We start from the raw sequence: 12,387 nt of genomic DNA, 5'->3' as shown, positions 1-12,387 counted from the left end.
ATCCTCTCAAGACTTCCCATTTGTATTGATGTTTTGTTATTTTGTGTAATCCATTAATCTAGATAAATGACTTTATGACGGGACCTGAATGAGATACTTGTGGTATTTGATACCAGCTCCCCCTGGAGAATGAGGTTCACTAAGGTTAAGGTTTGGTGAGATCATGTTTTGGGTCTTTGTTAAGGTTAGAAACATCATGTTTGAGGTAAAATTACTACTTTGTTAAGGTCAGGGTCCTCCATCATTGTGGTGACAGTAAAAATTAGATGAATATGGTCACAGTTTAGAAAAAACAACATTGACTTACTAATCCTAGAGCCACTAGAATGCCACAAGAATGTAACTTGAACTTAAGCACTTAAGTCGTTTTGAGGCACTCATATAGTGTATTGAATATGAATTTCAAATACAGCCTTTCAGCAGTTGTACCATCTGTCATAGTAGAAGAATGTGGGCCTTGTTAGTATGCAACTACCCCGTAGGTGACGTTAAGCTCTCACTGATGTAAGGCTGAGAACTAAATCAAAGCAAATGTTCAGGATGCCAGTGGAGAGGTCGAGTCTCACGTAATGAAAACAGATCAAAGAGAGTGGGAAAAGGAAAGTGACCCGGGATCAGATCCATTCCTGTAGAGTGGTCAAAGGTCAGACGGAGTTAGTCAACAACACCAGCAAAATCATCTGGCACTGAGATCATCTATAACTATAATACGCAAAGAACTCATTTGCTTAATAATGGGCGTATCACTGAAGACACAAGTACTCCAGTCCGTACAACCAGACAACCTTCCTAATCTATATAACATAAACATTTCGTATAAACATACAAGGGGCATACCTGACACAGTGAGTCATACAAGGGGAAATATGAATGCTATGAAACAGCAGGAGGGTTTCAGAGGTCTGCCTTTAAATCCTGTGTGCTCCGCCAAAATAGGCTCTGCTATGTACATTAATCGCATTTGTCGAATTCATATATGTTCCCATGAGTGTACAACACATTGACTGGGATCAAATCGTTTTTTTGCAAGAGCACTGATGTTATTCTTTCAAATGTATGTGTCATTCTAATCAGCAGGCAATATTAACTTGCAGATGGAACAAACTATGCAGCAAAAGACTGAAAACCAGGTCTTACCTCCAAATAAACCTGTTGCACAGTGCAATTTGATTTCTGACAATTATATATTTAAAACTTAAATCAGTGTCCTATCTCCTAAACAACTCTGAAATTGTGTAGATGAAATAATGAATATTGTGATGACTATAATGTCGATATGAAGGACTTTTAACCTTTTTATAAGATACATTTTTTTTTTTTAGATTAGATGCATGTGCATTGTTAGCATACGGCGGTTGTAATCCGTTTACTGTTTAAAATATTTTGAGTATAAAAGTGTATTCTAGGTACAGTATTCAGTCCATAATCACAGCCCCAAAATAAACTCACTGGCCTTCCCTTGTAGAGGATTCAGTTGAAATTGAGCGATATGATTTTTGTAGACGATATTTACAGTATGGAAACCTTTGGATCGACTCCACAACTCACACATGCCTTGAGCACAGATGGATATCTTCAAGTTCTCCGTTTCTAAGCTCGGGCCAAACTCACGACAGAAGTACGGGTGTTCACAGCCAAAGCTGAGCTGAGAGCTGACGGGGCCGTCAGTACAAAGAGAAATGAGCTTTTAGTGCTTTCTTACCACATCCATTAACTAAGCAGGGGGAAGTTTAGAACTGCGAAATAAGAAGCAGAGCTGTGAGGATATATTAGTGTCAGATACTGAAGGCCTCATACCATTTTCAGTAGTATGGTGTAATCTAAGTGCAGATAAGACTGTGGTGCAGCTGGATGGTGATTAATGTGTGATCTGATGACTTAGCACTTATAGTCAGTGGGTAGTGTTCTATGTCAACATAAAGGCTAACCTAGTTTCAGACAGAGGTTTCACTCGTCTGCTAGGCTTCACACTGTAAACCCTCATGCATCCATTTAAATAATAAATAAATACGTATTGTGGTTATGGTCTTTTTACATTTTCTTTTTAATTATCCAGAAAGATGAGTTCTGCTACTTAAATAACAAAATACGTGTTTTGTAAATTCCCACATATAAACATTTCTAATCTAATAAGGTTCAGTCGGATTTAGGCAAAAAAGAAAACAAAATAAAACAAAACATCTTGGTTTTGGAAAGCTTTGGGTTTAAATATAATATTTGATAAAGGTCAGTGGACCTTTGTTGTCATGGTTAAATAATAATTTATTAACTTAGAAACAGTTGACATACATCTCATGAGTATTGATCTGGAGCCAGGAAGTAGTTAGCCTAGCTTAGCATAAAGAGTGGATGCACAGGGAAACGGCTGGCCTGGCTCACATTTCCATTTATGTTTCTATATATTACATAAACTACTATATAGCCTGCAATATTTAAATTGGTTGCTTTATGACTTATACTGCATCAGAGGGGATGACATATTCCGTAAATAAGGTGTGAAGTTTTCCTGCACAGCTGCACCATCATTTTTAGTTACAAAAATAAAAACACAATTTTGTATCTGGAATTGAAATGCCACATTTGGAAAAACACTATACAGTAGTAAATCAGATGGTTAGTTCCAAAAAAGCTTCATCAGGCCGTTACTGGGCTCCATCAGAGTAGGTTGGTGGCAGCAAGTTGGATCTGGGGCTGTTGGGGCTGCACCATTCCATTAGACTCTAATGTGAGCTCTACACCCATCTGGAAACGGAAAGCCAAAGATTGTAGAAAAAAAATTGTCATTGGACTCGAGGAAATTTTGGTTTGGAGTTTCCACTCAATCCATGGGGAAACAAAGTTGGATTCAACAAGGGATTTTTCCATGCAGGTGGTAGCGTTTTGCATGCGTATGTTTACAATGTGTAACAGTGATATTTCCACATTTGACACTAAATGATATGTGCCTCTCACTTTCATGCCCAGTATTCTTGTGAGGGAATCCCTCGCCACTTTTAATTTTTGGAAATGTGGTAGGAAAGCAGTTCATCCAAAGTTATGGTTGCACCTCTGCTCTCCTCACACCCTCATGTACCTGCTGGTAGCAGAGGCTGCTGGCTGGCATGGCAAAAACTCAATTACATTGCTCACAATATCCAGCTTGTGGTCACAAATCTGCCAACACATGGTCGAGATCCCACCTTTATGTGGCTCTCCACTCACCCCACATGCATACATATGCATTACATACATGTGCTGTATTACATCACACATCTCCATCTGGCTGCTACGAGTCACACAGGAACAGGGCCAGCAGCATGAAAAGACTCTGCTGAGGAGCTGGCAGCCTTCCTAGGCAAGCTTTTGAAAAGCCACCTCAGACATGTGCTTTGGCACCCGAGCTACGGTATGTTCAAACAATTCAGCCTTGACAGGTGTCATAAAGACATGATATAGTTGTATTTCAATTTCTCTCATTGAGGGTTTATAGGGTCCCCACAGCAGTCGTTGTAAAGAAAGGATAACATCGTTAAAACATACAGAGCGTATAGGTACAAAGTGGTGGAAGTGGCCAACATTTGCAAACATATATAACTCTCCAACCTCTCCCACTTCTAGATTTTATGGTACTACCACGGTTTCTCAAGGCAAGGACATGAACGCTCTATCCATACTAGTTCAGGTTATTACTACAGAAGAAGCTTTGGCAAATGTTTAGGCTGAATATTTTTATGTACTCCACCAAATTGTATATTCACGTTAAAGCCATTAGGGCCGCACGCTGCTCAAACACGGTTAACTTCAAAACTACAAACCCGGCGGCGTGTGATTCATTCAGTACCAGATAATCATCATGATGATCAGCAAGTCGATTTTTCCAGTGCGGGCTGGTAAATTATTACTATTGCGCACCAAGATGTAACCCGTGGAGACGGTGTGGGGATGGCAGCCGAACAGAACTGTGCTCTATAATTTTGTCCCTGGTGTGGAAGGAGAGGCTTATATGAATGGATCATTCAGCAGCTCCACTGAAGTCTCACTGAAATCACATCATAAGGAAATGAAAGTCGACCAAGACATCGTTGATTGACAGCTTTCCAGCCTGAGCTCTGATGCAAGACTCTAGCTGAATGCTATGACCTGCAAGGCAAAGGTCACGTAACTGAATAAGACCGAAGGAGGCATCAGAAGGCTAGCTTTATTAGCTTGTCTGCTTGTACTGTAAGTTGCCATATAAATCCTGTTTGCCATGTGACCCCTGCCTTGCGTTCTGTAGCATTCTGTCAAGTATCTCCCAAACTCCGCACCATGCGTCATGGGCGGACTGTATTAAATTTGGTTTGGAATTGAACAGCGAGGACATTCAGTTGACCAATTCATTAACAAACCCACAAGCTGATGTTAGCAGTGTACTCTTTCTTGATGAATGTCTGTTTGCATGCTATTTCAACAAGCTAGACGCAGGACAGGACGTGTGTCCTCGGCTGTAGGTCAGGTAAGAAGGATACATTAGCAGAAAAGCTAATGCAGGTTGTTCAAAAACTGTGGCTCTTGTGTCGTGTAGCAGGCTGCTAGTCTGGCTGTTAGCCAGTGTGACCATCTGCCAATGATATATACGCTAATATTACTGCTTTATGCAAATATGATTTTAAATGGAAAAAATGCTACATCATTTGCTACACCAGACATCCAGTTTAATTTCACTTGGACTTAATCCACGTAATCACACAGTGGTCACAGACAGAAACCAGAATGTGAAAATCATGACGCTAATTTGCTTTATGCCATTTAATAAAAATCTGCTTTCCCACCAAGCGACAGCAGCTGTCTGTCTGTGATTCACCGGGCCATTCCCAGGGTTTATATAATGATATTTATAGCATTTGCCCAAATTAAAAACCTGGAATTAAGTGACAGTCGGTTAAACGATGGAGCTGGGACCTGACAACCAAGGTGTTCGCAGACTGGATCCAACAAGAGTCTGGCTGAACTCAACCGTCTCCAAGGTGACAGAGACCGCCAGGCAGGTTTTTAGGCTAAGAGCCGTTAGCCCCACCAGAAACCTACATGTATAATGTTTGCAATGATTTCATGGTTGTTTCTTAGAGACTCAATGGAACAAACTGGATTTTCTGTTAAAGGGCCAACTCTAACCACCTTGCTTTCCTGCCATGTTACACCACTCAAAGTCATGGAAAGTTATGGCAGTTTGAATTACCAGTGGTGCCCGGTACAGCAGGTCACAGACAATTCAGCCAGGTAGTCTTAGTAGTGTAGACAGTTATTCAAAACATATATTTAGTTTGATTACATTCCATGTTTACACAGTAAACTGCAACACTGCCTTGGATTTATGTTGGGAACTGGATGATACATTCATTTATTATGCTAAGGGATCCCGGAGTTACAGTCTACTGTGCCCTAGAGTTTCTTTGCTTTCACTGGCTCTAAAACTTCCTCGGACACAAGCTCTATGATGATACAAGTTCCTCAAAGTCCAGGGTGGAATTAATGCCAAATGTTTGCCACGTTCCTCATGAGGCCAGTGTAATTCCAAACCGTTTCTCTCCTCCCTACTCCTCCAAGGCTTCTGACTGCGTTCAACAAAGGCTATTATGAGCGTCTTTCATGGTCTACCAAGGCCAAAAATGCGGCAAACAAATACATCAGCAAATGTCATGCAATCATTCATAATCAGGACACAAATTCTCCCTGGACTTGAGTACTGTGGAATACATGGCCGTTTGTAATTCATGGTTTTTAAGCAAGTCATCACGGTTCAATAATCATGTGTGGATGAATGATCTAGAAGGATAGTTTTCTACTTGCCCTGGATGCTCATCAATCCAAATGAACACTAACAGTGTAACGCTGTGTGTGGGCCTGGATGGCAGTGAGCTCACAGCTCAGAAAGCCCTAATCTGCGAGGTTTGAACACTTCATCATCCAGCATGTGCCACTTCAGAGCCATGCTCAGCTGATGCATTTCATTAGGCCTTTATAGCCTCCTGCAGCTCACCCTCTGTTGTCTGCTGTCATCCAAGTCCAACATTCTGGGAATACTGTCAGATTTCACTAATTCTGTTCTGGTCTAAAATATCCAGTTTAAGGAATGTGAGTATTGTGTACTTTATTTCATTAAATATTCATTTATATTTATTGTTATAAAATCCTATGACTATTTATAGCCCATTTACAGCAACACATTAGCAGTTTATATCAAATAGATCGATAGGTTAATATGGCCTATATAAAGTAGATATGGGAGAAGAAAAAGAGAGCATCTCAAAATTACCTTTCCCTATCTCGAGGGAGTGCTTATGTCTTACTTTTCAGCTCCTGACAGGCAGCTGTAGTAGGAGAGTTGGTGACCCTTGACCCTTAACCAGGAATCCACTAATGGCCTACCAATGATCATCCATCTCCATCAGCAAGATGGATTGGTTTGTGTCAGTTACATCAAGAGCTTGTCTAACAAGCGGAGACTGACTTTAAAAGGGCCTATTACAAGTTTATTTAGACAATCCTTCGCAGTGCACCACAGAGGGCCCGGTGACACTGGAAATGATTGAAGTAGACCTAATTACTTTCACGCAATACTTGGGATCATTTTTCTGCTACAAAACATTATCATTTATCACAACTGAGTACTTACAGCTGTCACACAAAGTACACAACCCACATTTACGGTGAAAACAGAAACAAACTTTGTGTGATGAAGACAGACCAACTTTCTCTGTTAAACACTGTGTCCGCTCATGAGCTTACGAACCCATAAAAGTCAGCATGTCCACTAATCTTCTGATGAGGTGAATGTGTTCTTTTTTCCAGCTCCGCTTCCTGCCTCTGCCCCATCGAAAGATCAGTGAATCAGCCGTGTTTTGAGACTTAATGGGGCTTGACCTTTGGCCTCTGGTACAGAGCCTGGTGTCGGAGTGTTTAGTCTTCATGAAGCAGATTAGCTTGTAAAGTCAGGCAAGACAAGGAGAGGCTGCTCCTTCCACACAGAAAGTCTTTATACCTGAGAGCCAGTGATTAGAGACCTAATCTGCTGCTATGGTGGTCTGACTGGACGACATGCATGCATGCACGCACAGTGGCATTAGTAATCCATTACAGCCATCACTAGAGGATACTGGGGAGTAAAGTATCCTGTGCATTAGCTTTAGATAAAAGACAGAATAATATTTAACTTTCAGAAATACCTGACAGGGATGACAAACATGAGCTGCTCAAGATAATACCAGACAAAGAGTCTATAGTCATGCCAGCGACTCTGTAAGGGTGTACATCGACATGCTAACATGCTCACAGTGACAATGCCTTCAAGATGATCACTATGTTAAGCATCTCAGTTTAAAGTCAAATCAAACACAAAGCACAGCAGAGGCTGGAATGGCATTCGTTTGGTACTGGCAAATAACTACTGGCAACCCCTCCAATATCTGTTTGTATATTTCACTCAAACTCACAAAATGGCAACATAAAGTCATAGCGATGCATCATCTGGGAACCATGAATGTCAAAAAAAGAGGAGAGCTTTAGAGCTCCTTCAGGTTAAACTGTTGTACCAATCCATCCAGCGCTGAGAAAGGTAAAATTTTACCTGCGCACTCGATGAGATCGCTAAAGGGGATCACTAAAGTCACTTGGATTAATCCTCTGGGTACCATGGCCATCTGGACCAAATTTAACAGCAATCCATCTGATGGTTTTCGAGACATTTCTCAGTTTGTTCCCTTTTCTCAGGTATTGATGAGCAGAAAGAAACAGCCAGGCTGAAAACCCACATCTGTCAAAGACAGTCTGCCGTGCCCCTGGTGTATTCTGCTAACTGACCCCCTGATGCACATTTTCTCAAGGCCCACCTCCACAACCCCGGGGCTTCTGGCAGCAGCTCCTGGCCCGCTGTGCTGTGGGATCGAGGGAGTGTATAAAATGACTCCTCTGGCCAGCTCAGTGTTAGAGGAAGGGAAGCATGCTAGGAATAGTTTCCACATAGTTCTGCAGGGATGGGGAAACGGGGAGCTGGTGGAAAATAACGGCGTCTACATGGGAGAACTCGGGTTATATTAAATGTACCCATGGTAGGTATTTGTAATAAAACTTCTTGGACAAAATGGAGAATACTGGGGTTTCACAGCTTATCAACAAGCATTCATAATGGTAAAACAAATAAAGCCATAATTGAGGAAGAATTCTGGCACTCCTGAGGAGTAGATGCACGACAGGGGAAACTGGGAAAGACATATTTCTGATACTAATCCAAAGTAGTTACCAGTATGGTTTTATCATGCTCAATCATTCAGGTTTTTAAATCTTCAGCCAATAGCCATCACATCTATTCCTGCTGGCCACCAACAATAGCTACTAGTGTAGGTTGCTGTGATTGTAGATTGCTGGCTCATATGTATCATTTAGGTCCTCAAAGGAGTCCATAATTATAGCTAACAGCAGTAAGTGAGCATAACAGCATGTCACGGACAGTTGACGAGGGTGGTCTTTTCCCTATCAGGATTATTAGAGTAAAAACAAACCAACACTTGTAACCACCTGAGTAGGGCTAAATGCAGGGAGACAGGGCCAAGTAAAACAGACTGCTGCCCTGAAAGCAGACCTATCAACTCAATATCTATTAGTAACCGCTAAGGGAGTTGCTGTCAGATAGGGAGAGACCTGACAAACCTATTTGAGGGAAAACAGATACTAGCAGAAACGTGCGTGAGAGAGAGAGAGAGAGTGAGAGAGATAGAGAGAGAGAGAAAGTGTGTTTACAGTAGACGAGGAGAGAAGACCAATGAACGTCCGCCTTCTAGGAGCAAAGCCAAATCCATTCAAGGTGAACCCTAAACTGATTTCTACAGCTCTCAGCGGTCTGCCTCACCAAACTAGAACCAAACTCCAGCTGAAACAGCTACCACAACCTCCAAATGTGGTTCAGATTTGATAAAATTAAAGACCGATTCCAGCGTAAAATACAAATGCTTTAAGAGTCCTTGAGCTTTTGGTTTCATTGCAGAACAGCAAATAATTTGCTGGTGCTTTAGAAGTTTCCAATTCCCCAATTTAATGGAGCCTCTGGCAAAAGAATGCTCCAAAAAGTTCATAAACGTCACGTCTGTGACATAAAAAAAGAGAACTAGCCCTTTATCAGTTAGCTGTGGTGGTTGATTGCGGCGGTAGTGACAGCAGAGAAGTTTAAATAAAGAGTTGATCGCAATCTGCATCACACGCTCTCCACCAGATGAAAGCCAGCTCACGTAAATGTGGACGTTTTTACTTTCAGTTTTGACAGCTCTGGGAAAAAAACGCTTTAGCCTGACCTCCACAGTCTGGGTGTCACAGTTTTGTGCAGTGATTAAACCCGACTGTCATCACTAGCGGCCCCTGTCGGCTGGGGGCCACTTAAGAGTAGTGAGTGAGGAGTCTGCAGGCAGTGTGAAAGTGTGTTACCCAAAACACGAGAGGTTCTTGAGCATAACCTTAACTAGCAGTGAGAAGCCTTTACACTTTGTTGCTTTTTATTGTTATCGACTTTTTCATCTCAAATAAAACATTTTAACAATATTTGAAGTTTTTTTTTATTTTTGGCATTTCATCTCAGGTTCTTTGATGTGCAAATTAAAAACAGTTATTTCTACCCGTTTTGTCCACTCTCCATTTAAGTTTGCCTTTATTTCTTCAGCAGATAAATATTTAGATACGGACAAGTGGGCTGAGACTATAAACACTACTCCAAGCAGTTCTTTGCAGTGTGCTGTACGTGAGAAAAGAAAGCCTGAAGCAGATATTAAAAGAAAATATTGAAACCACACACTCAGAAGCAGAAGACAATACTGGCTGATACTGGTGCAACAAAAGCACAATAAAAACAACCACTATCATTAAACACGTATTAACTGACTGGTGGAAGATTGAATGGGTGGGAACTGACAGGGCTTCCTTTTGGCCTGCTGCCTGTTCACAGCAGCGGGGAATAAGAGGATGTATCTTTGCACTTGAGGTTGAAAATACACTCTTCAAATTCAATGTTGTGAGTCTTACCTTGGCCTTCTAAATATCAGGCCATACTGCTGGCACGCCAGGCCCACAGTGGGGGTGTAGATGATGGGCATGAACCTGTCGATGTCTGACGATAGCAGCCGATAGAAGAGCTTCTCGTTGCGGTCCTGGAGCCCCATCAGAAACACATATCTGGGAGTGACAAGGGAGGAGCAGGGAGGAAAACACAGCATGTTAATCCGTAACATCTTGAGGACTCATATTTTTCTGAGCTGTGGAGGGCTTTATTAAAGTCAGATGTTCAAACCTGTGCGTTTGCATGAGACGTATCAGGCAGGATTGGGGGAACTCAAAGAAAACACTTTGGAGAGAATTTGTCAGAAAAAAGCGAGAGGCAGAGGTTAACATTTTTGCGAGAAAGAAAGAAAGAAAGAAAGAAAGAAAGAAAGAAAGAAAGAAAGAAAGAAAGAAAGAAAGAGAAGAAAGCTCTGCTCACATATTCAATAATTACTTACTAAAAAAATGTGTTTTGCTCCAGTTCCAAATGATAAAAAAAAAATGCCTAATAGAAATCAGCCTTTCAGATAGCCTACACAAGTTCTTTGTTCTGCAGATTGCCCGGGAACTCAAAGTTTGCATATAACCCAAATGAAGTAGAGCACGCCAGAAAGGGCTCTATTCCTAATCAGAGAAGTTTCCATAAAGCCAAGAGCACAAGGTGCCTCTTGTTGAGGGGATAGAAAGCGTGCACGCCCTCCCTGCTATAGGTTAGTCCACCAGCTGCACAATACACGGTGGTGACAGTTGCTCTAGAGGAGCACAGTCTTTACATCGGTGAACTGAATTAACTTCTGCCACAGGCAATTTATCACATGAAGGGTTTCCGTATGCTTTAAGGCATGGAGTTGTAATAGCTGCAGCCATGGATTGATAATTTGCTGGAGACTCAATGCCACTTCATATGTTCTTGTTCCTAACGCTTTCAAAATATGGCTTGGCTGATAGCGCTTACGGAGCTGTCATGGAAGTGTGTGATGTCTGTTTTATTTTCATTAAACTGAGAAAACTCCATCCACTGAGGAGGACCATGAAATGTGGTTGAAAGCTACAGAAAATTATGATTTCAGCCTGTATCATGATGAAGGCCGACAGTCATGTCTCTCTTTAGGGTTAAAAAGAAAATCATTTTACTGTATTAGCCCACACAACAATTAATCCTTTGCAACAATATACGGGATGACGAGTTCACTCCCTCATTCGAATCACCATGTTGGCGGTGTTTGTCTGTTTTCCTGTAATCCCAGCCCATTTGAAAATGCGGGGGATTTATGAGAAATATATTACAAAACAATGGTAACTAGTTATTTTGTGGTTTTATGTCCCCGCCCACCAGTCAAGTTGCAGTTTACATTCATGTCTGTCCAAAATGTCATCACTTCATCATTTTATTCTATTAGTTTTGTAGAATTGTCATAAGTAGCACATGAATTCTTGAGTTACAGCTAAAGACGTGTGTTTGTGAGGTCAAAGTGAGTTTAGGGGGCAACTCGCCATCCAGGAGCTACCTCGCCTTTTCCCGGAGCTACAGCTCTCCTACAGACCTTAAGCTTACGGCTGTGGCCACCCGAATTCAGCCAAGACAAACCCCATTGCCAGGATTTTTGTTGTTGCCTTTACACAGGCACCAGCCAGCTGTTTTTCCTGGTGATGGGGTCTGGGCTGCTGCTGACCAGGGTTTGTTTCCTGGAGCTGTGCCTGCTCTCTTCCTGGTGAACTTTGAAATCTTATTGGAGGTAACTGGACTTTGGATTAACTGGTGTTTGAAGATGTTTCGCCTCTCTCCAAGAGGCTTCTACAGTTCTAACTGACTAGTGGGGAGTTTTAGGTATTTTGCATTTTCTTGCCCTGCTGTTAGTTAGTAATTGTAAAGATAAGAAGACTGTAGGTGAAATCCTGCCGCCTATTAGTTTAAAGCCTGTGGCCACATCGCATCTTTAAGAAAGAAAAGTAAGGACATCACAAAGACAACAGTTTGAAATACATTCACAATTTGCTTCAACATTTTTAATTTACTCCTCAACCTCTTATTAAATCCCCACATCAAATCCTAACATATGACTGCAGTGTGTTATTATTTAATTTCATGCTGGCAGGTCACTAGGGAAGATTTCTTTCTCCATTCTTAACCTTAAAAGGCGTGAGCACCACCTGCGCCCAGGAAACAGGAATATTTACAGCACACACTGCTTTATAAAGCAGGATCCATGTCGACTGCAGTGTGTCCTTTAAAGTCAACCTACTGAAGCAGCCAGGACATAATTTATTTCTATCTTAATCTATTTCAGCACAATTGATCAACTGGCTCATATTAAGCTTGTAAACTGCTGTCTAACAGCCTCACCGGAC

At 41.6% G+C, this 12,387-nt stretch overlaps 3 protein-coding genes across 3 annotated transcripts in view; 1 reads left to right on the top strand and 2 right to left on the bottom strand.

Moving 5' to 3' along the window:
- Positions 1–12,387, top strand: part of prss35 (serine protease 35) — a 74,917-nt gene that overhangs the window by 18,848 nt on the left and 43,682 nt on the right. The gene's annotated exons all lie outside the window — the stretch shown is intronic.
- The window catches only part of me1 (malic enzyme 1, NADP(+)-dependent, cytosolic), a 67,167-nt gene that overhangs the window by 29,478 nt on the left and 25,302 nt on the right, over positions 1–12,387 (bottom strand). Inside the window, exon 3 of the mRNA XM_084026282.1 lies at positions 10,024–10,173. Coding sequence (XP_083882408.1) covers positions 10,024–10,173 — 150 coding nt within the window. The remainder of the gene's footprint in view (positions 1–10,023; positions 10,174–12,387) is intronic.
- The window catches only part of pnisr (PNN-interacting serine/arginine-rich protein), a 157,996-nt gene that overhangs the window by 132,206 nt on the left and 13,403 nt on the right, over positions 1–12,387 (bottom strand). The gene's annotated exons all lie outside the window — the stretch shown is intronic.

The sequence above is a fragment of the Eutrigla gurnardus genome (assembly GCF_963514095.1).
Source record: "Eutrigla gurnardus genome assembly, chromosome: 14".
Lineage (NCBI taxonomy): Eukaryota > Metazoa > Chordata > Actinopteri > Perciformes > Triglidae > Eutrigla > Eutrigla gurnardus.
This window is presented reverse-complemented; position numbering and strand designations above follow the sequence as displayed.